General features: G+C 40.4%; 1 protein-coding gene, 1 long non-coding RNA gene and 1 pseudogene across 2 annotated transcripts in view; 1 reads left to right on the top strand and 2 right to left on the bottom strand.

Moving 5' to 3' along the window:
- UBE2D2 (ubiquitin conjugating enzyme E2 D2) overlaps nt 1–19626 on the bottom strand; it is a 56274-nt gene extending 36648 nt beyond the window's left edge. Inside the window, exon 1 of the mRNA XM_030319415.1 lies at nt 19198–19626. Coding sequence (XP_030175275.1) covers nt 19198–19221 — 24 coding nt within the window. The 5' untranslated portion in view covers nt 19222–19626. The remainder of the gene's footprint in view (nt 1–19197) is intronic.
- Nucleotides 8153–8519, top strand: LOC115516621 (annotated as a pseudogene).
- A 1978-nt stretch (nt 19627–21604) lies between the features above and the next one.
- The window catches only part of LOC115516634, a 31763-nt gene continuing 26388 nt past the window's right edge, over nt 21605–26979 (bottom strand). Inside the window, exon 4 of the long non-coding RNA XR_003969610.1 lies at nt 21605–21713. This is a non-coding gene — a long non-coding RNA (uncharacterized LOC115516634). The remainder of the gene's footprint in view (nt 21714–26979) is intronic.

Here is a 26979-nt window from a genome sequence, read left to right as displayed (position 1 = left end):
AGAGAGAGAGAGACGGGGAGAGAGAGAAAGAGAGAGGGAGAGAGAGGGAGAGAGAGAGAGGGAGAGGGAGAGAGAGGGAGAGAGAGGGAGAGAGAGGGAGAGAGAGGGAAAGAGAGAAAGATCCAAGTAGGCTGCACACTGTCAGCACAGAGCCCAATACAGGATCGAACTGACGAACTGTGAGATCATTACCTCAGCTGAAACCAAGAGCCAGATGCTCAACCAACTGAGAGACCCAGGTGCCCCAAAGTAAAATCTTAATAATAATAATAATAAAAAAAAAAGATGTGATAACTGTACCATGCATATGATTTTTAAAGAATTCTTGTCTCAGGGTTTTTCAAACTGGGCAATACTGACATTTTGGGCTGGATAATTCTTTGCTGTTGGGAGCTATCCTATGCATTGCAGAATGTTTAGCAACTCCCTAGCCTCTACCTACTTGATACCAGTAGCACCTACTACTAGCCTCCCAGTTGTGACAAACAAAAATGTCTACAAACAATGCCCAATGTCACTTAGTGGGCAAAATCGCCCAGAGCTGAAAACCACTGTCTTATCTCTTAGTAATATATTCTGAATTACTGACAAATAAAATGATGTGATATTTGGGATTGGCTTCAAAATAATCCAATGAGGGTGGAAGGGGTAATTAAGAAATAACACAAAATGACTGATGGGGTCATGGTGGGGTACTTGGAAATTTACCCCAAGGTGATGGGGTACTTGGAAATTTATTACAGAATGTTCAATGTTTGTGTATATTTGAAAACTGCACTGGTTTATTAGACATCTGTTTAGTGCTTTTCTCTGTAGTGTGTTATACTCATATTGAGGGAAATTTTATTTTATTTTTATGTTTTTAATGTTTATTTTTGAGAGAGAGAGAGACAGAGGCAGAGCATGAGTGGGGGAGAGGCAGAGAGAGAGGGAGAATGTAAAACAGACTCTAGGCTCCAAGCTGTCAGCACAGAGCCCAACATGGAGCTCGAACTCACCAACTGTGAGATCATGACCTAAACCGAAGTCTGACACTTAACCGACTGAGCCACCCAGACACCACACATAATGAGGGAAATTTTAAAAGAAAAAGTTAATTAGAAAGTTTTGTATCTCGTTAGTTGGGTGTCACAAAGGTTGGAAATCAATGTGGCAATATCTTACAAGGAAAGGCTCACAATCTATGACCAAACAACTCTACTAACTATAAAGAGAAACCCTCACCTACGTGTACCAAGAAACACGTATGGGAATGTTGATGCTTCAGTGTCCCTAGCAATACAAAACTTGGAAAAAATGTCTATTACAGGGTAATAAATTTTAAAAACTACATTGTTGGTATTTGTTGAAAATGCTTGTCATTTAAAATGTATACTTTTCAAAAAAAAAAAAAAAGTATACTTTTCCATCACTTCTTAGGGCCTTTTGGCTAAGATCAAGTGTAAAATGTATACTTTTCCAGGAGTGCCTGGGTGGCTCAGTAGGTTAAGTGGGTAGCTTGGTCAGTTAAGTGTCCAACTCTTGATCTCGGCTCATGACTCAGGGTTCTTGGGATTGAGCCCCATGTCAGGCTCTGCACTGACAGTATGAACACTGTTTGGGATTCTCTCTCTCTGCCCCTCTCCCCACTGCTTGCACTCTCTCTCTCAAAATAAAGTTTAAAAATAACTTTAAAACTTAAAACTAATAAAAGTATGTCTAGATCACTTCTTTGACTCTGGACTCCTTCAGTGAATGCCTCCCCACTCAAGCCACAAGTCAGAGGTTTATTTTCTGGAAAGGATAAAACAGAAGGTCTTAAGACTGACACAGTCAAAGGTATGGATGATGTACAGAAAACAGGAAGATTAAGTGAACATTTACATACAAACTTTGTTCCTGGTGATTCTGAGAAAACTGGAAGCCAGGCCTGTACTGTCTAGGCGGGAGATTACAAGATCCTCAGAAAAACGTGCCCAGTACAAAACAAGGAGCTTTACAATTCACTGATATAAATGGTTCATCTAGAGAAATAGCCTAGCCAGCAAACTGTAAACTGAATTCTACAGTTGCTAAACTTCATTCCTGTATGCTTAGACCTTTTCATCAGTTTTCTAGTACCCCACTCTTAATATAAATGACAATAAAGAAATCAGCCATCTGAGGATTCATCTTCAACATCAATTTTAGATAAAGACGAAGGGGTGCCTGGGTGGTTCAGTCAGTTGAGCGTCCGACTTCAACTTGGGTCATGATCTCAGTTCAAGGGTTCGAATCCCTCATCAGGCTCTTCGCTGGCAACACAAAGACTGCTTGGGATCCTCTCTCTCTGCCCCTCCCCCACTCACACTGTCTCAGTCTTTCTCAAAACAAATAAACTTAAAAAAAAAAAAAGGGACTAGAGACAACAATATCCCATCCATCAGGAAGGCTATTATTATTACAATTTTTTAAATGTTTATTTCTTTTTGAGAGAGAGACAGCGTGAGGAGGGTGAGGTGCAGGGCAGGGGAGGGTGGGGGGCGGAGGATCCAAAGCCAGGTCTGTACAGACAGTTGAGAACCCAAGAGCCCAATACAGGTCTCAAACTGGAGAACTGTGAGATCATGACCTGAACCAAAGTCAGGCACTCAACAGACTGAGCCACCCAGGAGCCCCTCAGAAAGGCTATTACCAGAACCCAAACAAAAAAACAAAAACAGAAAGTAGCAACTTTTGGTCAAGATAAGCTAGAACCCTTGTGAGTGGGAGTGTAAAATGGTACAGTCACTGTGGAAAACAGTATGGCAGTTCCTCCAACAATTAAAAATAGAATTACCATAATTACACATGATCTAACAATTCCAGTTCTAGGTATAAACCTTAAATAACTGAAAGCACAGTCTTGAAGAGTTATCTGTATACCCATGTTCATGGCAGCATTACTCAGAATAGCTAAAACAACCCAAGAATCCATCACCAGATGAATGAATAGGCAAAATGTGGTATATATGTACAATGAAGCATTATTTGGCCTTGAAAAGGAAGGATATTCTGACAACATTGATGAACTTTAAGAACATTAAGCTAAAGTGAAAGAAGTAAGTCACACAAAGATAAATACTGTAGGATTCCAATTATATAAGAAACCTAGTTGGGGTGCCTGGGTGGCTCAGTTGGTTAAGCGTCCGACTTTGGCTCAGGTCATGATCTCACGGTTTTTGAGTTCGAGCCCCTCGTCGGGCTCTGTGCTGACAGCTCAGAGCCTGGAGCCTGCTTCCAATTCTGTGTCTCCCTCTCTCTCTCCCCCTCCCTTGCTCATGCTCTCTCAAAAATAAATAAAACGTTAAAAAAAAAAAAAAAGAAACCTAGTCAAAAATAAGAGAGACAAAAAAGTAGAATGATGGTTGCCAGGGGCTGGGGAGACAGAGGATGGGGTGTTATTGTTTAATAGCAACAGAGTTTCAGTTGTGAAAAGTGAGAAGACTTCTAGAAATGGATGGTGGTAATGGTTGTACAACAATATGAATGTACTTAATACCACTGAAATGTCTATGTTAAAATAGCTTAGATGGAAGGTTTTATGTATATGTAATTAAAAGAAAAAAATTTAAAAAACAGATCAAAGATCTAAATGTAAGAGCTAAAACTATAAAACCCTTAAAAAAGAAACATAAATGTACATCTTTGTATCCTTGGATTGAGCAACACTTTCTTAGATATGACACCAAAAGCACAAAACTCTGCAAATCACTTATCTGATAATGGTTTAGTATACAGAATATACAAAGACTTCTTACAGCTCAACAATAAAGAACCCAACTTAAAAATGGGCAAAGGAGGGGCAAATGGGTGGCTCAGTCGATTAAGCATCTGACTTCAGCTCAGGTCATGATCTTGCAGTTCATGAGTTCGAGCCCCACATACGGCTCTGTGCTGACAGCTTGGAGCCTGGAGCCTGCTTTGGATTCTGTGTCTCCCTCTCCCTCTGCCCCTCCCCTGTTTGCTCTCTGTCTCTCTCAAAAATAAACAAACATTAAAAAAATATTTATTGGGGCGCCTGGGTGGCTCAGTCGGTTAAGCGTCCGACTTCAGCTCAGGTCACGATCTCGCGGTCCATGAGTCCGTGAGTTCGAGCCCCGTGTCGGGCTCTGGGCTGATGGCTCAGAGCCTGGAGCCTGCTTCCAATTCTGTGTCTCCCTCTCTCTCTGCCCCTCCCCCATTCATGCTCTGTCTCTCTCTGTCTCAAAAATAAATAAACGTTAAAAAAAATTTTTTTATTTAAAAAAAATTTTTTTAAATAAAAAAATATATATTTATTAATAAAAATGGGCAAAGGAAAAAACAAACAACAAACTTCCTTTAACAACAACAACAACAGGGGCACCTGTGGCTTAGTCTGTTAAGCATCCAACTTCAGCTCAGGTCATGATCTTAGGTTTGTGGGTCTGAGTCCCGTGTCAGGCTCTGTGCTGACAGGTCACAGCCTGGAGCCTGCTTCAGATTCTGTGTCTCCCTTTTTCTCTGCCCCTCCCCCAGTTGCGCTCTGTCTCTCTCAAAAATAAACATTAAAAAAATAAGTAAATAAAAATGGGCAAAGGATACACCTTTCTCCAAAGAGGATGTATATATATGGCCAATGAGCACATGAAGAGATGTTCAATATCATTCAGTAATTAAGAGAAATGTAAATTATAACCACAATCATATATCACTTGACACCTACTAGGAAAGCTATCATCAAAATAATAAAGTAACAAGTGTTGATGACCATATGTAGAAACTAGAACATGCATACATTGCTGGTGGGAATGTAAAATAGTGCAGCCTGTTTACAAACAGTCTGGCGATTCCTCAAAAAATAAACATCAGGGGCGCCTGGGTGGCGCAGTCGGTTAAGCGTCCGACTTCAGCCAGGTCACGATCTCGCGGTCCGTGAGTTCGAGCCCCGCGTCAGGCTCTGGGCTGATGGCTCAGAGCCTGGAGCCTGTTTCCCATTCTGTGTCTCCCTCTCTCTCTGCCCCTCCCCCGTTCATGCTCTGTCTCTCTCTGTCCCAAAAATAAAAAAATAAACGTTGAAAAAAAAAAAATTAAAAAAAAAAAATAAACATCAAATTACCACATGACCCAGCAATTCCACTCCTAGGTATATATCCAACAGGAATGAAAATTAATGTTCACAGAAAAACTGCAAAGTATTTGAAAAATACTGTTCAAGCAACATTATTCTTAACAGGTTAAAAAAAAATGGAAACAATCCAAATGCCCATCATCTGGTAAATGGAAAAAGAAAATGTTAGCTACCCATACAACAGAATATTATTCAGTCACAAAAAGGAATTCTAAGTACTGATATGTACTGTAACTTGCATATAGCTTGAAAACACTGTTAAACAAAATGAGCCAGACACAAAAGGTCACGTGTTGTAGGATTCCATTTATATAAAATGTCCAGAATAGGCAAATCCATATAGGTAGAAGGTGTGTGGAGGGAACAGGCAGAGAGCAGTCTAGGAAGTCCAACATCTGGTAATAGTTAAGAAAAAAGGGAGAACAGAGAAAAATGAAGTTAATGAATCCATGAACAAAATGATTCAATAAAATTTTTCAAAACTTGAGGACATGTGGATAAAGAAAATGGGGATAAAGAAGATGGAGTTATTACTCAGCCATCAAAACGAATGAAACCTTACCATTTGCAATGACGTGGAGATAGAATGTATTATGCTAAGTGAAATAAGTCAGTCCGAGAAAGAAAAATACCATATGATTTCACTCATACATGGAATTTAAGAAACAAAACATGAAAATATGGGAGGGGGGTAAAAAAAGAAAGAGAAGGAAACAAACCATAAGAGACTCTTGAGAACAGAGAACAAACTGAGGGCTCATGAAGGGAGACGAATGGGGGATGGATATTAAGGAAGGCACTTGTTGGGGCACCTTGGTGTTTCAGAGGGTTAAGGGTTTGACTTTGGCTCAGGCCATGATCTCCCAGTTCGTGAGTGTCAGCCCACCATGGGGCTCTCTGCTGTCAGGGCAGAGCCCGCTTCAGAGCCTCTGTCTCCCTCCCTCTCTCTGCCCCTCCTCCCCCACACTTCCTCTCTCAAAAATAAACATTAAAAAAAAAGGGAGAGGGAGGGCGTTTGTTAGGATGAGCACTGGGTTTGTATGTAAGTGATGAACCACTGAATTCTGAAACTAATACTGCACTGTATGTTAACTAGAGCTTAAATATAATTTGGAAAAGAAAACAAAACAAAACAAACAGGACGTGAGTTTCTGGCTCAAAAAGACCAACTGAATGTTGAGCAAAATAAATGAAAATTGACCTACAACACCACTTGTCATGAAATATCACATGTGAGACAAAGAAAACCTGGGGGTGCCTGGGTGGCTCAGTCGGTTAAGCGGCCGACTTCGGCTCAGGTCATGATCTCGCAGTCCGTGAGTTTGAGCCCTACGTCGGGCTCTGTGCTGACAGCTCAGAGCCTGGAGCCTGTTTCAGATTCTGTGTCTCCCTCTCTCTGACCCTACCCTGTTCATGCTCTGTCTCTCCCTGTCTCAAAAATAAATAAAAAACGTTAAAAAAAAAAAAAAAAAAAAGAAAACCTGTAAGCTTCCAGAAAGAAAACTGGTCACATATACAGGATCAAAAAATCAGAACAGTTTTGGACTTAACAGCAATCCTGGAAGCTAAAAAACAATGAATATACTACCACATAAGTAAAAAGAGTGCCACAGTAGTGGCCCTACTTCAGGCTCTAAAATTACAGATCAAGTCAAGTTTACTATCCCGGCTAAGAAACAAATAGCTCCTCTCCAAATGCCAATAAACACTGTTAGCTTCGGGTTGTTCCTTGAAGTCTGAACAATTTTTTAACCTTGTATTATGTTGCATGTGACCTCATTCAATTGAATTTCCACATCAAGTTACAGAAAGAATATACTGGAAAAAAAAATAACTGCATAAGCAAGTTTTGGGATTGCACTGTAAGGTAAACAGACTTTCTTCATTCAAGATTTGTCCCACAGTAATGAAAATAAAGGGTATAAATATTTCTCATTTTTTTTTAATATTTCTCTTTTCAAAAAGAATTCAAATTTCAGGGGCACTTGGATGGCTCAGTCAGTTAAGCATTTGACTTCACCCCAGGTCATGATCTCACAGTTCATGAGTTTGAGCCCTACATCGGGCTCTGTGCTGACAGTTCAGAGCCTGGAGCCTGCTTCAAGTTCTGTGTCTCCCTCTCTCTGCCCCTACCCAGCTCATGTGCACGCACATATTTTCTCTCTCTCTCTCTCTCAAAGATAAATAAACATTAAACAATTTTTTCAAATTCTTGTTTTAAAGCAATTTAGTCAGTGTTTTAAACACTTGGGAAATGCTTTCAAATCAATCTCATAAAAGATATACTAAATATCATGGTAATTCACAGATTTTAAAAACAGCTCACAAATTATGTATGACATAGTGCCGGTATGTTCAATAATTTCAAAGTGGATTTTACTATTTCTAGTCAACAAAAGTGAAGCGCAATGCTTAAAGATACAAATAATCTGGTCTACTACTAAACTCAGTGAGGATATAGTATTGCTTTAATGCAATTAAGTCAAGTGGGGGGGGGCTCCACAAGCAATTCCCATCACCTACAACAACACACCTTTATGACAACATGAATATTTCTAAATACGCAAAGATGCCAAACTTTAAAAAGAGAAGCTATTGAGGTGCCTGGCTGGCTCAGTCAATGGAGTGTGCTACTCTTGATCTTGGGAGTCATGAGTTTAAGCCCCAACTTGGGCAGAGAGTTTACTTAATAAGAAAAAAAAAAAAACAACTAAAAAAAAAGACAAGCTATTGCTAACAAAACTTTAACACTAGAGCTAAATTAGGTAGTTCTGAATGTTAAATTGCATGTAAGTACATGGGTGTTGGTCATATCAGTGTCTAAATCCTTTTGTATTCATAAACTATTTCATAATAAAAGATAAGTTTCAGAACTTTAATTACAGTTGTTTCCAACTATTTCTAAGAATGGAGACTAGCTTATAAGGTTACTAATCAAAATTATCTCAGAATATAACACTAACTTAAAACCATGGTCTTCGTTTACTCCAAGAATGGCTGTAGAAAAGGCCATATTCTCCATAATACGTCGGGCTCTTCCCTTTCCAAACAGGACCTGGCACAATGGCTACCACAAAGAAGGGTGTTAAGAAGAAGGGCTGTTCTCCCACCAATGAGGTAGTGACCAGAGAATATACATTAACATTCAAAAGTGCATCCATGCAGTAAGTTTCAAGAAGTGTGCCCCTTGGCACTCAAAAGACTTCCAGAAATTTGCCACAAAGGCAATGGAAACTCCAGATGTGTGCACTGACACCTGGCTGAATGAAGCTGTCTGGCCAAAGGAATAAGGAATGTTCCATACCTTACATGTGCAGTTGTCCAGAAAAAGGAGGATGAAGATTCACCAAACAAGCTCTATACACTGGTTACCTAAGTACCTATCACCATTTTCAAAAACTTATAGACAGTTAATGTGGATGAGAACTAAGTGCTGATTATCAAATAAAGGTTTAAAACTGAAGAGAAAGGAAGGGAGAGAGGTAAAAGAAAAGAACGAGCCATATTCCATAACTGGAAAAAGTGCTATGTGGTTACAATTACTGGGGTGAACTTCCTGCATCTGCTTTAAGTAATGTTCTATATGACTAGCACTATTACTTTAAACAGTTTTTATCTAAATATGTATGTCAAATAAAAAGTCCTTTATTTTACTTTGTTTTTTAAAAATTCTGAGAAAATCTATAAGGGGATGTACATGACCCAGTGCAAGATGTCCAAGTCAGGAAAATTAAGGGCAACTCCTGGGGAGGGAAAGCAAGAATGGTATCTATGCAGGTGCACCCAGCGTTGGGAGGTTGATTATACTGGAAAATTGATGAAATGAGTACATTTATTAAGAGTAACAGGTTTCTCACTGTCAGAAAAGAAATGGTTATACTGGAAAGAAGAAGTATAGGGTGAACCCTATGGCATTCAACTGGAATTAGAGGTACCAATGTGAACTCATGTTTTTTTTTAATATATACAGAGAAAACTAAATATACATGGAAATGTGTGTACTGCGTGTGTCCGTGTGTCTGTATATACATATACATATTCCCTAGCTACATCCACTGATTATACTGAGAAAGCTCGGAAGCAGTGAGATTTCAAGAGCAATGAGCATACCTAGCATCCAAATATTGATTTCTAAATACCATTTTCCAGTAAACAGAACTAGGAAGCCTTGGAAAAATAGATGATTACACAGCTAGAGAAGGGTAAAAAAAAAAAAAAAAAAAAAAAAAAAAGCCAGAGATATATTATGCTGCCAAAACAAACTAAATGCTCAAAGAATGATGAGGGAAAAACAACTGAGAATTAAAATAAATTATAATAAATTACTATAATCTACCTGAATAAAATAGTTTGAAATCATGAGTCCAAATATAAGTTTAAAAATAAGTAAGTTAATACTTTTGCATGACAGTGTGGTACCCAGGGTCCAAAACAGCTCCCAATGATCCTTGACTCCTAGTATTTAAACCCTTTAGTTCTCTCCCCTACACTATACCAGGTGTGGTCTATGAAACCAACAGAATATCGCAAAGTGATAGCATGTCCATGTCGCTTGGGAGATTTGGTTATAAAAGATACTGTAGCTGCTCGCTCTAGCTCTCTCTGGGGGCACTCTGAGGGAAGCCATGTCTTAAGCATACTCAGCCCTATGGAGAGATTTAAGCAGGGAGGAAATTAATCCTTTAGTCCAATAACCCACAAGGAACTGAGTTCTGTCAACAACCATGGGAATGAGCTTAGAAGAGGATTCTCCAGTCTTCAGGGAACTGCAGCTCCAGGCAATAGCTTGGCAGCAACCTCAAAAAAGACCCTGAGCCAGAATCACCTTGCTATAAGCCATTCTCAGATTTCTGATCTTCAGAAACTATGGGATAATAAATGTTTAAGTAGCTAAGACTTGGGGTACTTTCTTCTGTGACAACAAATAAATAACACAAATAAGATAAGTACATATTCTCAAACTGTCTCCTAATAAAATACTTAATCATAAAGGGAAAAAGAATTGGCTGTATAGTAAGGAACCGTGGTAGACATTACCTTAATCAAGCAAGAGAAGTGAAAATTCTCAGTAATGGGTCAATTTGAAATTGCATACCACCTGATAGGATGCAATGAAAAGAATCCCACCAAAATCACATACCATTTGATAGGGTACAAAGACAGTAACACAGCATTGCTTCTGATACCACGTATCCACAACCTAATCTAAAAGTTGGTGTGTGTGTGTGTGTGTGTGTGTGTGTGTGTGTGTGTTTTAAACAGGCTCAATGCCAAATGTGGGGCTTGAACTCACAACCCTGGGATCAAGAGCCACATGCTCTACCAACTGAGCTAGGAAGGCACTCCATCCATGACCTAAATCTGATCGTACGAGAATAAACCCAAACTGAGGAACACTCTGCAAAATAACCGGTCTCTAATGTTTTAAAAGTGTCAAGGTCACGAAGCCAAGAAGAGACTAAGGAATTAAACAAGAGTATACACAGATAATAAAATGCAACGAGTAACTCTGGACTGGATCCTTTTTCTAAACACATTATTGGAACAACTGGCAAAACCTGAATGGGGTCTGAGGATTACATGGCAGTAAGATCTCAATGGAAATTTCCTAATTTTGAAGGCTGTATTAGGATTATGTGGCAGAATGAATGTCCTTGTTTATAAGAAATACACATTAAAGTATTGGGGGTGATGAGACATCATGTTAACAACTTATTCTTAAATGGTTAAAGAATAAAATGTTCTAGGTATTGTATTTGCAACTTTCTAACTGTAGCAGTTAAGTCACAATGATTATATTAAAGCCTACCTTTTATGTAGTCTGTTTTTCCTTTCTACTCACCCTCCACAGGTCTGCAGGGTAAGTGACACTACCCTCATTCTATAAACAAGGAAGCTGAGGCTAAAAAAAATCAGCGAAGTAACCTTGCCTAAGGCCACAGAGCTAGCACAGGATTCAACAGATATATTATTCCAAAATCCCACTACTTTTTTCACCATATCACTTGCTGTCATTATTCGCTCAATATTGTTGACAAAAACTGAAGGCCTACTATGCATCAGACACTGGAAATATAATGAGTAAGACAAGGACTTTGCCCAGGAAAGCTCAGTCCAGAGGGGAAGAACAATCAATCATGTCTACATACTAAGAAATAGTTCTATAGTGGAACCCTACTGCCTGCATGCCTGGGGCACACAGGCACACAGAAAAGCCATTTCTATTGGGTCTCCAAGGATAAATAAAGAATTCAGGAGGAGGGGGTGGGGTGAGAAGACATTCACTGTATAAGGAAACACACAAAGACTAAAGGAAAATGTTTCTGAAAAGGATCAATTAGAACTATTTCAATTACAGTAGTATTTCTCACAAAACACTAGTCTGTATTCTAGGAATGAAACATAAAGGTGACGATATTTTTTGCCCTAAATTTTATCTACTTTTAATACATGTTTTTAAGAATATTACATATTTCTGCAGGTTTAAAGCCATAATTTGCCTGAAGAAACGAGAACACAAAACAAATGATGTCCATCTGTGTTGTGATACACAAACAGCACTTACTCAAGGATATTATAGTCTATCTGACTCCACTATCTACCACTATCTAATTTCTTGCCGTAATTCAATATATATTTGAGATTTAATCAAAGCATACTGTTTATTAAGTATTTCTACAATACTAACCCATTCCCCATAGAGTTACAACTACAATATGGAAGTTTTAAATAAAAAACAAAATCCTTTGATCCTTAAGCCCCAGAAGTCAAATTATTTTGAAATAAACGTGAGCAAAGCATAAATTTCTTTTTGTTTTTTAATTAGACAACCTGTCTATTTCTACTCATGAGACAATTAACAATGTTGATAGTTGCCTAACTGCAAGAATGATGCCAAATACACACTTTGCATTCTTTTGCTAGAGTGTACCCGTTAGAAACAAATTTTTGTATTGTACTATAATGAAAACAAGATACAGAACACATTTAATGCAGCCCTTGATGACGATCTCTTTTATTAGGTAAGAAAAATACCATTTTAGGGTGCCTGGGTAGCTCAGCCGGTTAAGCATCTAAGTCTTGGTTTCCGCTCAGGTCATGATCTCATGGTTCTTGAGACCAAGCCCAGCATCAGGTTCTGCACTGGCAGCAAGGAACCTGCTTGGGATTCTCCCTCTCCTTCTTTCTGCCCCTGCTCTCTTTCTCTCACAAAATGAGTAAACTTAAAAAAAAAAAAAAAAAGTTTATAGTTTGTAACTTTATAAGAAACAATGAATAATGTTTCCTCTTAATATATTTTGTTTTTAAATAATTTACCTAACTGTGATATATGTATTTTAATTGATTTACCCGGGACCATTTGTGAGGTCAATCTTAACCCAAGTGTGCAATGTTTCATGAACTCTTATTTGTATCCATCAACAATATTAGTTTGAAAAGCATTCCAATAAAGTTGGGAGACACTAGATATGAGGAAGGAAGAGACAGCAGTTTATCAGAAGCTAAGGAAAATGAGTGACAACAACGTTAACTGTTATAAAAATTAAATAAAAACTGAGGAGGGTGTCCACTGAATTTGGCAATTAAGTAATGACCAGTGACCTTACTAAGCAATCTCAGAATAGTGAATAGACTATTCTTTTAAGAATTTTGGCACTGAAATGCCAGAGATGAGAGGGAAAAAGAAGAGGAAAGAATTAACTGTAGTGGGGGAGGGGAGTTAAAAAGTTTTTTGTTGTCGTTTATTTTTGTTTAGGAAGCTTGAATGCTGAGGGGACTCGAGGAGAGGAGAGGGGAGGGGAGGGGAGGGGAGGGGAGGGGAGGGGAGGGGAGAGGAGAGGAGAGGAGAGGAGAGGAGAGGAGAGGAGAGGAGAGGAGAGGAGAGGAGAGGAGAGAAAACTAGGAGAGTAAATTACTAGAGAGCAAGGACCTGGCAGAAAGAATACGAAAGCAAAAGTTAGATTGTCAAAGGGAAAAGTATAGCTTCTCCAGACACAAGAAGGAAGAAGAGGGATGACCAAGGTCAATTTGGAGCAATGGCTGGCTAAAGTCAAGATTACATGAATCTGAATCCTGGCTTTTCTTACCATAACCACAGAATCATAGACAAGTTTGTTTACTTTTCCAAGTGTCTATTTTCCCATCTAACCTGGGGAGAACAGAATTCTCACAGGGGTGTTCAGAAGATTCAGTAATTATGAAACTGCATGAGTACTCTAAAGATGGTAGCTACAGGGTTTTGTTTTTGTTTTCAAAAGCCTCAAAGGAAATCTGAAAGAATTCACATATTTCTATTTTCTCTGTAGAATAGGTAATTGGGTCACCAACTAACATTAAAACAGTGTTGAAGGACATGAGACAGTGATTCTTAATCTTTTAGAGAATGAAAACCCATTTAACTCTGATGAAAGGTTGAAAGGTATATGGAGAACAGAATATCCGAACTTTGTGTAGTTTTAAGGGAGTTCATACACATCTCTTCAATAATAAAAAGAGATGCTAAGGCAAAGATCTGGTTCCAAGGCACAGTTTGAATACCCAACTGTTTGAACAAAAGAAAAAGACTGCATCCTTTGGATTTACACACCTAACAGATCCATAAGGGTACATAGTCTGCCAGAAAAGACACTGGACATACCCAAGAAACCCAGGTTCTTGATTCAGCTCTAGAAGTCACACGGCCTTTTCAGAGAGTAGCTCTGAGATGTGCTGCAGTTCTAACATTTTATGATTCTATTACGTGAAACGTCACCTGACTCTGGAGACAGATCAAATGGTACTTTATTTTCCTATGTCATAGTTAAATATGATTTTGAAGGTTAGCTTGGGAACCTAACCACCAAAACTTTATTTCTACAGAAATAAAAAAGTGTGCTCCTGCATTTCTGGGATGAGGCTGCAGAGGTTCCTGGCAGCATCAGGCATGAGTCAGGTATTCCTATCCTGGGAACCGCCTAGGATATTTTAGCAGCCCTCTCTCTGGACTAAAATATCTAGAATTGGACTTTGTCAAAACTTCCTCTTTGTCAGTCAGCAGTACAGTAATACACACTGAGAGTGTCTAAAGCAACCAAAATTAAGTTATCCTTCAAGGATGGCTGTTTAAATTACATTTAAATAGCAACCTGGAAGAGCCAAAGAAAATTTCTCAATCCAATGAAACTTTGTAAAGAAAGAATCATTTCCTAATGAAAAACTAAAAAAACTAAAACTAAAGAAAGAATCTCTGCAGATTTCAAGAAACTTATTTTCTGGAGTAAGAAGGTGTATCTGCTTTCTAAGATAGATCTAATTCAAACAGCTATCTTCAGTGAACCATTTATTAAGGTTACCAGTACTCCACAGAACAGTTTGATAATTTGTTTTGCCATTTTGACAAGAATTCACTTTACCCTTACCTCTGATAATACTGTGGTATCACGATTAAAATACAGTATTTTAAAATTATTTTTTAATTTTTTTTTTTAATTTTTTTTCAACATTTTTTATTTATTTTTGGGACAGAGAGAGACAGAGCATGAACAGGGGAGGGGCAGAGAGAGAGGGAGACACAGAATCGGAAACAGGCTCCAGGCTCTGAGCCATCAGCCCAGAGCCCGACGCGGGGCTCGAACTCACGGACCGCGAGATCGTGACCTGGCTGAAGTCGGACGCTTAACCGACTGCGCCACCCAGGCGCCCCAAAAAAAAATTATTTTTTAATTTAATACTGTTGCAGTGTTACAAAGATAAGAATCAATCCTTTTGTAATCTTCCAATCTCAAAACATTTTCAAAGTGTGTAGTCTATACAAAGATGATTCACAACATGAAACAGAGCAGAATGAGGTTAAGAGTAAGATACAAACAAACTTCTACTGTGGGAATCAATGCATGTACTAAACTGGCTTTCCCTATGACCTCACACATAACCATATAAAAACCTCAGCAAAGAAGTTAATTAACAGTTCACACACACACACACACAAAAACCTACTTAATCTTGCCCATCTACATAAAGCAATAAACTTCTGAAACTTTAAAAAAGATAGCAACTATGGTTTAAATGATTCAATCCTTACACTCCTGACTGCTTACTGAACCTCAATCTTTTAATGTTAATTCATAAATTAAACTGGAGCCTACCAAACCTGTCAGAAGTATGTTTTGTTTTTAATTTGAATTGGTTGCCAAAATCTAGATTTGTGGCTTCCCTTTTAAAGGGGGGTGGGGGGGGAGGAAGACCTGGCAACAGTGGGCCCACAGATCTTGGTAACAGCAACATTTGGAGAGAGCAGGGTAGCAGCTGCCCTCTTCTGATAGCATATGTAATTTCTAGTTCCCTTCAATTTTTTGCTCACTTTGGTTACCTGGTTGGCCTAGAACTATCAGAGTTTGAAATCTTTATTTTACTGAGGTTCCCCCCCACTTCCAGGAGTGATGTCTCTTGAGAGGTTTTAGAAGAAACTAGCTCTAAAAATCTTTATCATACGAACAGAATAAATAAAGTAATAATCCTGGCATTAAAGCCATGTATACCAAATGTTAACTATAAATATCAGGATAACAGTAAAATGTACAAGGCACTATTACTGTTAAGAAAATAGTTTATAGTATCCTAACTTTGGTCTGTCTTCAACTCCTCAAAGAATCAAGACATTGTCTTTTATCCTTCCCCAGAATAAAGAAATTAGCCCTGTATTTCAATATTATAGCACTCTAAGAGCACCCAAAAGTCTCCTGCATCTGTGTAACAAAAGAAGAAAAACAGGAAGTAAAAAAGGTCTGTGAGCAGCCAAAGAGACCACACAGTTCACAGAACACATGAAGCCCTCGTCACTCAGAGCCTACTGGATCTTATTTTAGACATAATTTTAATAAGCTCCGTGATCTGGTTTCCCAGCCCACAACAGATGAGATGCAGCCAACTGGAAAAGGGCTGGGGGTGGTGCTGCTAGAAGCAGACACTCAAAGCATCAAAATCAAAGCTAAACACCTATAAAGTCAGCAGCAAACCTGAAAACACAGTAGGCTAGGACCATTTGGTGTGGATACAACAAGCCCAGAGGGTCCCGATCCTTGCAAAGACTACTGGATGTTGATGATGACCCTTTTTGGTATACTCTATTAAAGCATAGGTCAAGAGACCTTAAAGTGTGTATCAAAATAAAGTCTATGAAGTCTATCAAAAGCTTTTGCCATAAACACACGGCATTTAAAGAACTGTCAATCTCACAGAACACTATTTCCTTCTGTCAAAGAAAGAAGATATTGAACTCCTAAAGATGCTACATGTCAAATGTATTTGCTTTCAGCAAAATTTTATTAGAACCTAGATGAAGTTCATGATATCTAAAGTCAACAGAGTATTAACATAGAACTTTTTTTTTTTTTAAGAAAATGATAACTGGGAAGGTTTAAGACCAAGATTAATTACATAAGCCAACTAAGTTTTTTCTGTATTCCACTGTAGATACATTACTAGGGTCAAGAAGAAGATATGAAAACTGGTCTTATCCATACCTAGGTTAAGTATGGACTCAACTTAAAACTGACATTACACAGGCGCACCTGGGTGGCTCAGTCAGTTAAGTGGTTGACTTCGGCTCAGGTCATGATGTCACAGTTTGAGAATTCGAGCCCCGTATTGGGGCTGTCAGCGAGGAGCCTGCCTGGGATTCCCTCTCTTTGCCCCTCTGCATGCACGCGTGCTCTCTCTCTCTCTCAAAATAAATAAACTTTAAAAAATTGGTATTACAAAAAAAAACTGAAAAAGAAAACTTCCATTTGTTTTCACAATTTTATTGACTAGTATACCAAAAACAAATTTTGTATTTCAAATCCCCGTCAGTCTCAGAAGTTAAGCATACTCTGGAAAGGGCTCTAGGTTATAAACCAGGAGGGTAAAAGGCTAACTGTGAGTTTTAAAAATTCAAAGTATCATTGCCTAAGCTTAATTTTCCTTATTAAAATTTTTTATTTATTTATTTATTTATTTTTTAATTTTTTTTTTTCAACGTTTATTTATTTTTCGGACAGAGAGAGACAGAGCATGAACGGGGGAGGGGCAGAGAGAGAGGGAGACACAGAATCGGAAACAGGCTCCAGGCTCTGAGCCATCAGCCCAGAGCCTGACGCGGGGCTCGAACTCCCGGACCGCGAGATCGTGACCTGGCTGAAGTCGGACGCTTAACCGACTGCGCCACCCAGGCGCCCCTTAAAATTTTTATAAGAAGATATTTTAAAGAAAATCTAAAGAATACGTAGTAACTCAAAAAAAAAAAAAAAACCACATTACTGGGGCAAGTATATTAAAAGATTAAAATACATGTTTTGAATGTTACTTTTTTTTTCCTGAAAAATGTAACGCACATCAATTAACATAGACACTAAAGGATATATTTCTTCATCTGTAAGTTATCACACATACTTCTCTTCAGGTTTTAAAATAACAGCACGGGGCTGGGGCTGGGGCTGGGAGGGGGGGGGAATTAAAAAAATTTTATACAGTTACAATCTCAAATTGGTACTTCCCGATTAGACTGTAGAAGAACTCAGCAACTCCTAAATGCCTTAAAAATACATACATATTTTTATGTGGATGACCATCCCTCCGCGTGCTTCAGCCCCTTAAAAAGTTCTTTAAGAAATTTCCCCTTAAGTTTCAAGCTCTTTTTAACACATAAGCGGCTTCATTTCAATACAAGGTTTACTCTGTCTAAAGTCTGCCCTTTTTTCATGTGTTAGAAGTCAAGTAAATCCAAACAAGTTGGTAAGGCTCTAACCTAATTTACAGTAAGCATTGGGATTAATTTCACATTAAAGGTTTTTGACATGAATGAAATGAAGACCAAGTGCAAACAGGTATTTTAATTGTCCAACAGCCTGCATTTTCACTGAGTTTAGGGTAAGGTGAATATTGCTTCTCTTTCCCTTGCATCTCCATCCCATTCCTCCGATGGATAACCAATCTACTTGTAAGTGGCTAGCGGTTTAATAGAGCCTCTTCAAGTAACCAAGTGAAACACCAACAAAAATCAGAAGTACAATCGTACCTCACCACTTCTAAGAAAAAAAAACAACATGATAGGGGCACCAGGAGGTTACAATATTGGAGGGACCCTAAATTTTAAGCCAAGCCCATACTCTAGAAACTGTGTAAGGAATACCTCCATACCAGTAACTAAATAACCTTTCATCGTAAAGGGCAAAGACATCCTTTCAAATGGAAAAATCTAGCAAAATTCCTTCCAAATTAAGAGAGTCTCCTTGAACATATTACCTAATTTAAGCGTTAAAATCCATTTTATGAAGACACTGTACAAGGAAACTTTAATTTCTCCAGTGGTTTTCAACGTGCAAGTTTCTAGCTCTACCCTTGCAAATTTAACAGCTTTTCTCTTAGATCCATTCCTGTAAAACTGAAGTGTAGTTTCTTACATTTGGCAACCTCAAAGAACAAAACGCTTCTCTACTTCCCTCCTCCATCAAGAGTCATGTTTTTGTTTTGTTTCTCCTTCTGAACTTCCTACTCTTAAGTTTCTGGACAAGTAGAGTGGACCGAAGTGTATGGCCACCAAGAAGTAAGTGAACTCAAGAAATACTTGTAGATCGGACAAAAAGGCTTCCTCTGTCTGCCTGGGACATGGGCTCCAAGCTCAGGCGGGTCGGTGGAAGAAGCCATAGCAGGTGGGCGGGTGTGGGCGGGAGGTGGGAGAACACAGGCAGTGATGGGGCGAGGAGCCCTTTCGACCTCTGTCAAAGGGGCAGCTCAACGCCCCAGCCCCAGCTCCCCCTCCCGGCATGGCCGGACAATGGCCCTCTAGCGCAGCAGTCCCAAGCCGGGCAGAGGCCCTGGGACTCCATTCCACGCGGGGCCTAGAAAGGAGGCCAGGGAGGAACGCAGAGCGGGCCAGCGCACCTCCGGCCTAAGCTCGGACCGCGAGCCGGGCCTCTACCGGCGCCATCACTGGGAACAGGGTGGGAAGGGCGCCCGGCAGGACCATCGCCGGCAGCCGGGTCCGAAGAGGCCGCGAGCCAGGCGGAGGCGACGGCGGGAAGTGCAGGCCGCAGCCTGCTCAGCTGGCCCGCCCAGCGGCCGGAACCCTCAGCCGACCTCCGGCCGCTTACCTTGTGGATTCTCTTCAGAGCCATCGTGGGAGGCGGGTGGCGGTGGCCCCCGGGGCGGGGACGGGGACAGGGGAGGGACGGGGAAGGGGCGAGGGGGCGCGAGGCCGCCTCGGTGATCGCGGCTCGGCTGGAGAAGATGGGCAGTTCGGGAGCGCGGGTTCGGCAGGATGGACTGAGGGCCGCGGCCCACTCGGCTCCTGAGCCTGCCGCAGCGGTCACCGCATCACCCGGCGGCGGCCCCTTTATGCGCTGCCGCCCGAGCCGCCGCCGCTACCGCCGCCGCCGCCGTAGCTGCCTCTTCCACCTAATCTCAGCGCCGCCTCCTCAGCCGCCGCGGATCCCTCCGCCGGGGAGCAAGAGCCCTGGCCTCGGGCTCGGCCGGCGCCGCTCGATCGGACAACCAGAGGGACTGCCTGCTGCAGGTGGACGGACGGACGCGCGGGCGGACGGGCGGGCGGCGCCGCCGGGGTGGGGCCGCCGGAGCGCGGGGTGGGCCCAGGCCGAGGGGCAGGTCGGGAGGCGCGGGGATTGGCGGGCTATGGGAAGGAGGGCCGGACCGCGCCAGCGGCGGAGGGATACGGGCCGCCCCTGTGAGTGTCTTACGCGCCGTCTCCGTCGCCGCCACGGCCGCCGAGAGGATGACGTCGCGAAGCGCAGGGAGGAAATCTCGCGAGATTCTTGGAGCGGGTGGTACCTCCTTGCGCGCCGCAACCCTTGAGTCCCTTGCCTCGGGTACCCTCATGTGTGGCATCGAACATTCATAAACGTTTAAAAGCGAATGTTTTCCAGGTCACTTGATCAGCGCCATAGCATAGACTGACCCGGGAGGAGGTACTTAGGCCCATTGCAATGTTCTCGAAGGAGGAAGGGACTTGTCCAAGGTCACACAGCTTTATAGAGGCAAAGCTGTGATTTCCGTGAAGTGCAGGGTCTTGTCAGAGCGCTTTCTAGAAGCCTTGTAACATCCAGGGCACCTGCTGGGAATGTGTTTCTTTGAGCATTACTCGGGCAGCTGTGAGATGGCCTTTATGACCAGGCCCCCAAGAGGATGACAACTTGAATGTCCATTAGCCACAGACGTGTCACTTGTAGGAGAGGTACCCACACCTTGTTCTGCTTGGTGAATTGTTACAGACAAGCACTGCACCAGTTACCTCAGGAAAAACAAACAAAGAACCAAAAAACGTGCAGTGTGTGCTCCAGTAGTTAAAACCAACCTTGTGGTTCAGATCACCATCAGGAGCAAGCCTAGAAAATCTATTCTGGAGTTGCTTTTTAGGAGGTAGAGCCAAAAGCTAATTCACTGAGGAACTACTCTTGTGTTGAGTCCTATGCCATGACCAGTGAGATACAAGACCAGGCCTAGGCTTGGAGGTACTACCTGGCTGGGGGGCACACAAGAGAATATTAAGGATTTTTTTCCTGGGGACTGATGCCCACATTCTCACATCCACCCCGAGGTTTTCTGATTCTAAAACTGTGTTCTTTCCTCTATCTGGAAGTGACCTTGGATATCATTGATTCTAACCTGAATTTTGAAAGGAGAAACTGGAGCTCCTAAGAGAAAGATCCTGTGAATCGTTACCCAATAGGTCAGTGGCCAAATTTATACTGCCTCACCTACTGAGTAAAGGTTGGACCAATGGGACAGGCCACTGTGGATCCAGCAAATCAAAGGAGGGGATAACTGCATCCAGTCATCCAAGGTGGGTGTATTTGAGGTTGGAGGGGGAAGAGGAATATTCTACCGTCCCAAATCTTTTTTTATTTTTTATTTTTTAATTTTTATTTTAGAGAGCATGAGCAGGGGAGAGGGCCAAAGAGAGAGAGAAAGAGAAAGAGAGAGGGAATCTTAAGCAACCTCCCATTTCAGTGAGGAAACTGATTCAGAGCTCGGCCTCACAACCCTAGGATCATGACCTGAACCATAATCAAGAGTTTGACATTCAACTGACTGAGTCACCCAAGTGCCCCCTACCCAAATCTTTTCTTCCTAAGAACTGTGATGGAAGAGGTACAAAAATGCCCATTGTTCAGATTTAAAACTTTTTTCTTCAACTGGTAAGTTTTTTGTATTAGAAAAACTATCTCTATATCTCTATATAGATATAGATTAGATATAGATTAGATATAGATATAGATATAGATATAGATATATATGGGTTGCAAGAAATACAGGTAATCAAAAAAAAGGAAATAAAAATCAACCATATTTGGAACACCTGGGTGGCTCAGTTGGTTAAGTGTCCAGCTCTTGGTTTTGGCTCAGGTCATGATCTCCTTCTTTGTGGGATTGAGCACCACGTCTGGCTCCACACTGACAACACAAAACCTGCTTGGAATATTCTCTCTCCTCTTTCTGCTCCCCTCCTCACTTGAGCACACTCTCTCTCCCTCTCTCTCAAAATAAATGAATGGACTGAAGAAGAAGAAGAAGAAGAAGAAGAAGAAGCAGCAGCAGCAGCACTGATCCTCGTGGGGAAATCCTCAATCCCAGGAATCAGTACACCATCAATCTGAGGAGAAAAAAAAAAAAAAGTCAACCATACTCTAATCATTTAATGATTGCTATTTGGTTTATGCCTTCCAGTCTTTTTTTTTTTTTTTTTACATATAAATACACATTTTTCTTCGAAAAAGGTAGAATCATGCCATAATACTTTTTGGTAATCTACTTTCGGTAAAAAAAAAAATAATAATAATAATACAAACTGTGTATTTAAGGTCTACAACATGAAATACATAAAGTGTGGGGCGCCTGGGTGGCTCAGTCGGTTAAGTGTCCGACTTCGGCTCAGGTCATGATCTTATGGTTCGTGAGTTCAAGCCCCGTGTCGGGCTCTGTGCTGATAGCTCAGAGCCTGGTGCTGCTTCGGATTCTGTGTCTCCGTCTCTCTCTGCTCCTCCCCTGCTCATGCTCTGTCTCCCTCTGTCTCTCAAAAATAAATAAACATTAAAAAAAATTGAAATCCATGAAGTGAAATGATTATTACAGTCAAGATAATGAACATATTCAGGGGTGCCTGGGTGGCTCAGGCGGTAAGCACTCAACTTCGGCTCAGGTCATGATCTTGCAGTTCACGAGTTTGAGCTCCATATCAGGCTCTGTGCTGACAGCTCAGAGCCTGCAGCCTGCTTCAAATTCGGAGTCTCCCTCTCTCTCTGCCTCTCACCCGCTTGTACTCTCTCTGTCTCTCAAAAAGAAGTAAACATTAAAAGCAAACAAATAAATAAAGTATTTTTTAAAAAAGATAATGCACATATCCATTGCCTTGCTTTTTTTTAATGGTGAGAGCACCTGAAATCTTTGGTAATCTACTTTTATTTATTTTTTCAAAATAAATGAATAAACTTTAAAAATTTACAAAAAAATAAAGAATAAACAATATATAGTGAATTTTCTTGTGTCAATACACATTTCTACCATATTTTAATGGCTATGTATTCTGTCATATAAATGGACCTTATTTATTTAACTTGTCATATTTGGGGGAACATTGTTGTTTGTAGAGTTATTTCTAATTCTTACTATTAAAAATATCCCAATAGTGGATGTCCTACAGTTAATCTTTGTACAGTTCTAAGAGTGCATCTTTAGGATAAACTTCTGGAAATGAAATTGCTGCATCAAAGAGTTATAGGTTTTTGCATGTATGTTCATGAAGAATATCAGTTTATAACTTTCTTTTTTTAGTATCTTCATCAGGTTTTCATATCAAGGTTACTCTGGCCTCATAAAATAAATTGGGAAGTGTTCCCTCTTCTTTGTTTTGAAAGAGTTTGTGTAGGATTGTTATTTTTTTCTTCCTTAAATAAATATTTGGTAAAACTCACCACTGAAGCCATCTGGCCCTGGAATTTTCTTCACAGTAAGAGTTTGATAATAAATTCAATTTCTTTAATAAGTATGGGGCTATTTAGATTTTTCTTTTTTCTTATATCCATTGTGATAATTGTGTTTTTCAAGGAACTTGTCCATTTCATTTAAGTTGTCCAATTTATTAGAATAAATTTACTCATAATATTTTATTGTTCCTCTTACTATCCATAGCATCTATAAAGATGTCCATTTTTGATTGCCTGTTGTTGGTTATTTTTGTTTTCCCCTTATTTATTGATAAATCTTGCTAGGATTAAAACTATCAAATTTTATTAATCCTTCCAAAGAACCAACTTTTGACCTTGTATTTTCTCTTTACATTTTCTCTTTTATTAATTTCCGCTCTTACTTTTATTTCCTTCTTCTACTTACTAAGAATATAATTTGTTCTTTTTCTAACTTCTTAAAGTAGGAGCTTACATCACTGATTTTATATTTTTCCTTTTTTAAAATATAAGCACTTTCTAATAAAGCATTAAAAGCACATTATTTGGGGGGTGGCTGGATGGCTCAGTCAGTTGGATGACCGACTTTGGCTTGGGTCATGATCTCACGGTTTGTGAGTTCGAGCCCCGCATCGGGTTCTGTGCTGACAGCTCAGAGCCTGGAGCCTGCTTTGGATTCTGTGTCTCATTCTCTCTCTGCTCCTCCCCTACTTGTGCTCTGTCTCTCTGTCTCTCAAAAATAAATAAATGTTGGGGCACCTGGGTGGCTCAGTTGGTTGAGCCTCCGACTTCGGCTCAGGTCATGATCTCACGGTGTGTGAGTTCGAGCCCTGCATTGGGCTCTGGGTCGACAGCTCAGAGCCTGAAGCCTGCTTCGGATTCTGTGTCTCCCTCTCTCTCTGACCCTCCACCGTTCATGCTGTCTCTGTCTCAAAAATAAATAAACATTAAAAATAAATAAATAAATAAATAAATGTTTTTAAAAAATTTAAAAAGCACACTATTTTTGCATCCCACACTTTTGTTATGTCTTTCACTTTCATTGAGTGTAAAACAATTTCTAATTTCCCCTTTAAAAATTTTTTGATGTATATTTATTTATTTAATTTTTAAGTGTTTATTTATTTTCGAGACAGAGACAGAACATGAGCAGGGGAAGAGGCAGAGAGAGAGAGAGACACAGAATCTGAAGCAGGCTCCAGGCTCTGAGCCGCCAGCACAGAGCCCGACATGGCACTCAAACCCATGAACCACAAGATCACATTCTGGGCCAAAGTCAAATGCCCAACCGACTGAGCCACCCAGTTGGCTCAATAAACACCCAATGTTTATTTTTGAGAGAGAGAGAGAGACAGAGCATGAGCTGGGGAGGGGCAGGGAGAGAAGTCAGACATTTAACCGACTGAGCCACCCAGGTGTCTAATTTCCCCTTTGACCAAGGGTTATTTTCAAATACCTTGAAATTTATCAATCTTCAGGGAAATGCAAATTAAAATCATAATTAGATACCATTTCACATCCACTGGAATGGCTAAATTCAAGAACGCTGATTACAATGGGTGGTGGCAAGGAAGTACAGCAATTGGAACTCTCATACATTGCAGGTGAAAGTGTAAAATGATAGTTTTGAGAAGTGTTTTTGTAACTTCTTATAAAATTAAACATACATCTATCATATGATCCAGCAATTCTACTCTTAGGTATATACCCAAGAGAAATGAAAACATATGTCCACAAAAAGGCTTATACACAAATTGTTCATAACAGCCGTATTTATATATAGTCCAAAAGTGGAGAAAGCCCAAATGTCCATCAGTAGGAGAATGGGATAACAAATTATGACATTCATATAAAGGAATTCTACAACAACAAAAAGGACGAACTACTGACACACTCAATAACATGAATGAATCTCAAAATGATTATGTTAAGCAAAAGAAGAAAGTTACAAAAGAGTATGAACTATACAATTTTACTTATAGAAGTCCAGAAATAGAGGCACCTGGGTGGCTCAGTCGGTTAAGCGTCCGACTTCAGCTCAGGTCACGATCTCACAGTCCGTGAGTCCGTGAGTTCGAGCCCCGCGTCGGGCTCTGGGCTGATGGCTCAGAGCCTGGAGCCTGCTTCCAATTCTGTGTCTCCCTCTCTCTCTGCCCCTCCCCCGTTCATGCTCTGTCTCTCTCTGTCTCAAAAATAAATAAACGTTAAAAAAAAAAAAAAAGAAGTCCAGAAATAGACTAAACTAATTTTTGGTGTTTGAAGTATAAAAAGTGGTTGCCATTACTGGGGAGGTGATTTATCAAGAAAAGGATCAAAGAAATTTTCTGGGATAATGGAAATGTTCTATATATTGTTTTAGATGGAGATTACACACACACACATGCACACATATACATATATAATTATCAGAACCTATGGAACTGAACATTAAACATCTGTGCATTTTATTATATGTAAATTGTGTATATCTCTATATATACACGCTATATATATTGTAAAACAAAATTGAATTTTTTTTAGTTTATTTTGAGAGAGAAGAGAGAGCTTGGGAGGGGCAGAGAGAGAGGGAGAGAGAATCCCAAGTAGGCTTCGCACTATCAGCACAGAGGGATGTGGGGTTCGAACCCATAAATCACGAGATCATGACCCAAGCCAAAACCAAGAGTCTGATACTTAACCAACTGAACCACTCAGGCGCCCCTAGATCTTTTTTTTTAAGTTTACTTATTTATTTTGAGAGAGAGAGAGAGAAAGAGAGATAAAAGGGGAGGGGCAGAGAGTGAGGGAAAGAGAGAATCCCAAGTAGGCTCCACACTATCAGCACAGAACCTGACCCAGGGTCTCACAAACCAGGAGATCATGGCCTGAGCCAAGATCAAGAGTCAGACGCTCAACTGACTGAACCACCCAGGCGTCCCTAGATCTTCTTATAGAATACATTTCTCCTTGGAGTGATTTTTCCTCCCTGTCAACCCACATGGATCTTAGAGCCCTCAGTTTACCTTCCATTATCCTACTGAAATTGTGAGCACACTGCATTTGATCTCCCCTCTTGGCTGTGAACCCAGTAGTGCAAGCATTTTTGTATTTAAAGTTTTCTCTTGCCAGAGAGAAGATGATTGCTGTGCTCTGAGTAAAGAGTACAGCCCAAACAATTTGGGAACTCCTTATTTTTAGATATCAGCCTCTATAGGCAAGTTCATTGTGTCTTATTAGAATGACTGAGGAAGGAGTACTCGGTAAACAGGAGTTGATTTTATAGCTGCATCGGTATGATCCCTTTTGGTGCTATTTTCTAAGGTGTACTTTTAAAACATAAAAATGTCTCCCACACATTCCAAACTCTGAGAGAGCACCACCATTTGAGGCTATTAGAGATTATCTATTAGATATCAATCTATTTCCTTGGAAAGCTAGGCTTTGTGCATTTGTGTGGTTTTTTTTTTTAATGTTTATTTATTTTTGAGACAGAGAGAGACAGAGCATGAATGAGGGAGGGTCAGAGAGAGAGGGAGACACAGAATCCAAAGCAGGCTCCAGTGTCTGAGCTGTCAGCACAGAGCCCGACGTGGGGCTTGAACCCACGGACTGTGAGATCATGACCTGAGCTGAAGTCGGTCGGCCGCTTAACCAACTGAGCCACCCAGGCGCCCCTAAGCTTTGTGCATTTGAAATAGCTCATTTTTTGAAGGTCAAAAATCAGAATAGTGGTAGCAAAGGAATTGTACCAGATTTTATATTCTTTTTGTACAGCCACTCTCTTTTGTTACATATGTTTTGGGGTGTGCTGCTACCAGCATTTATTCTGTTGTTGAGGTCTGGCCCTATATCCATTGCCTACTTCATGGGAACTACTAACTAAAGAAATGACACTAGCTTTGCCACCTGCCTCCTATAACACTTTCTTATGTTTGCTGACAGCCTAGTTTTAGCCTAAAAGTCATCTTTCAGGAAACC

This window comes from Lynx canadensis, chromosome A1 (genome assembly GCF_007474595.2).
Source record: "Lynx canadensis isolate LIC74 chromosome A1, mLynCan4.pri.v2, whole genome shotgun sequence".
In the NCBI taxonomy this organism is placed as follows: domain Eukaryota; kingdom Metazoa; phylum Chordata; class Mammalia; order Carnivora; family Felidae; genus Lynx; species Lynx canadensis.
The sequence above is the reverse complement of the archived record's forward strand: the minus strand, read 5'-3'. Positions and strand labels throughout refer to the sequence as shown.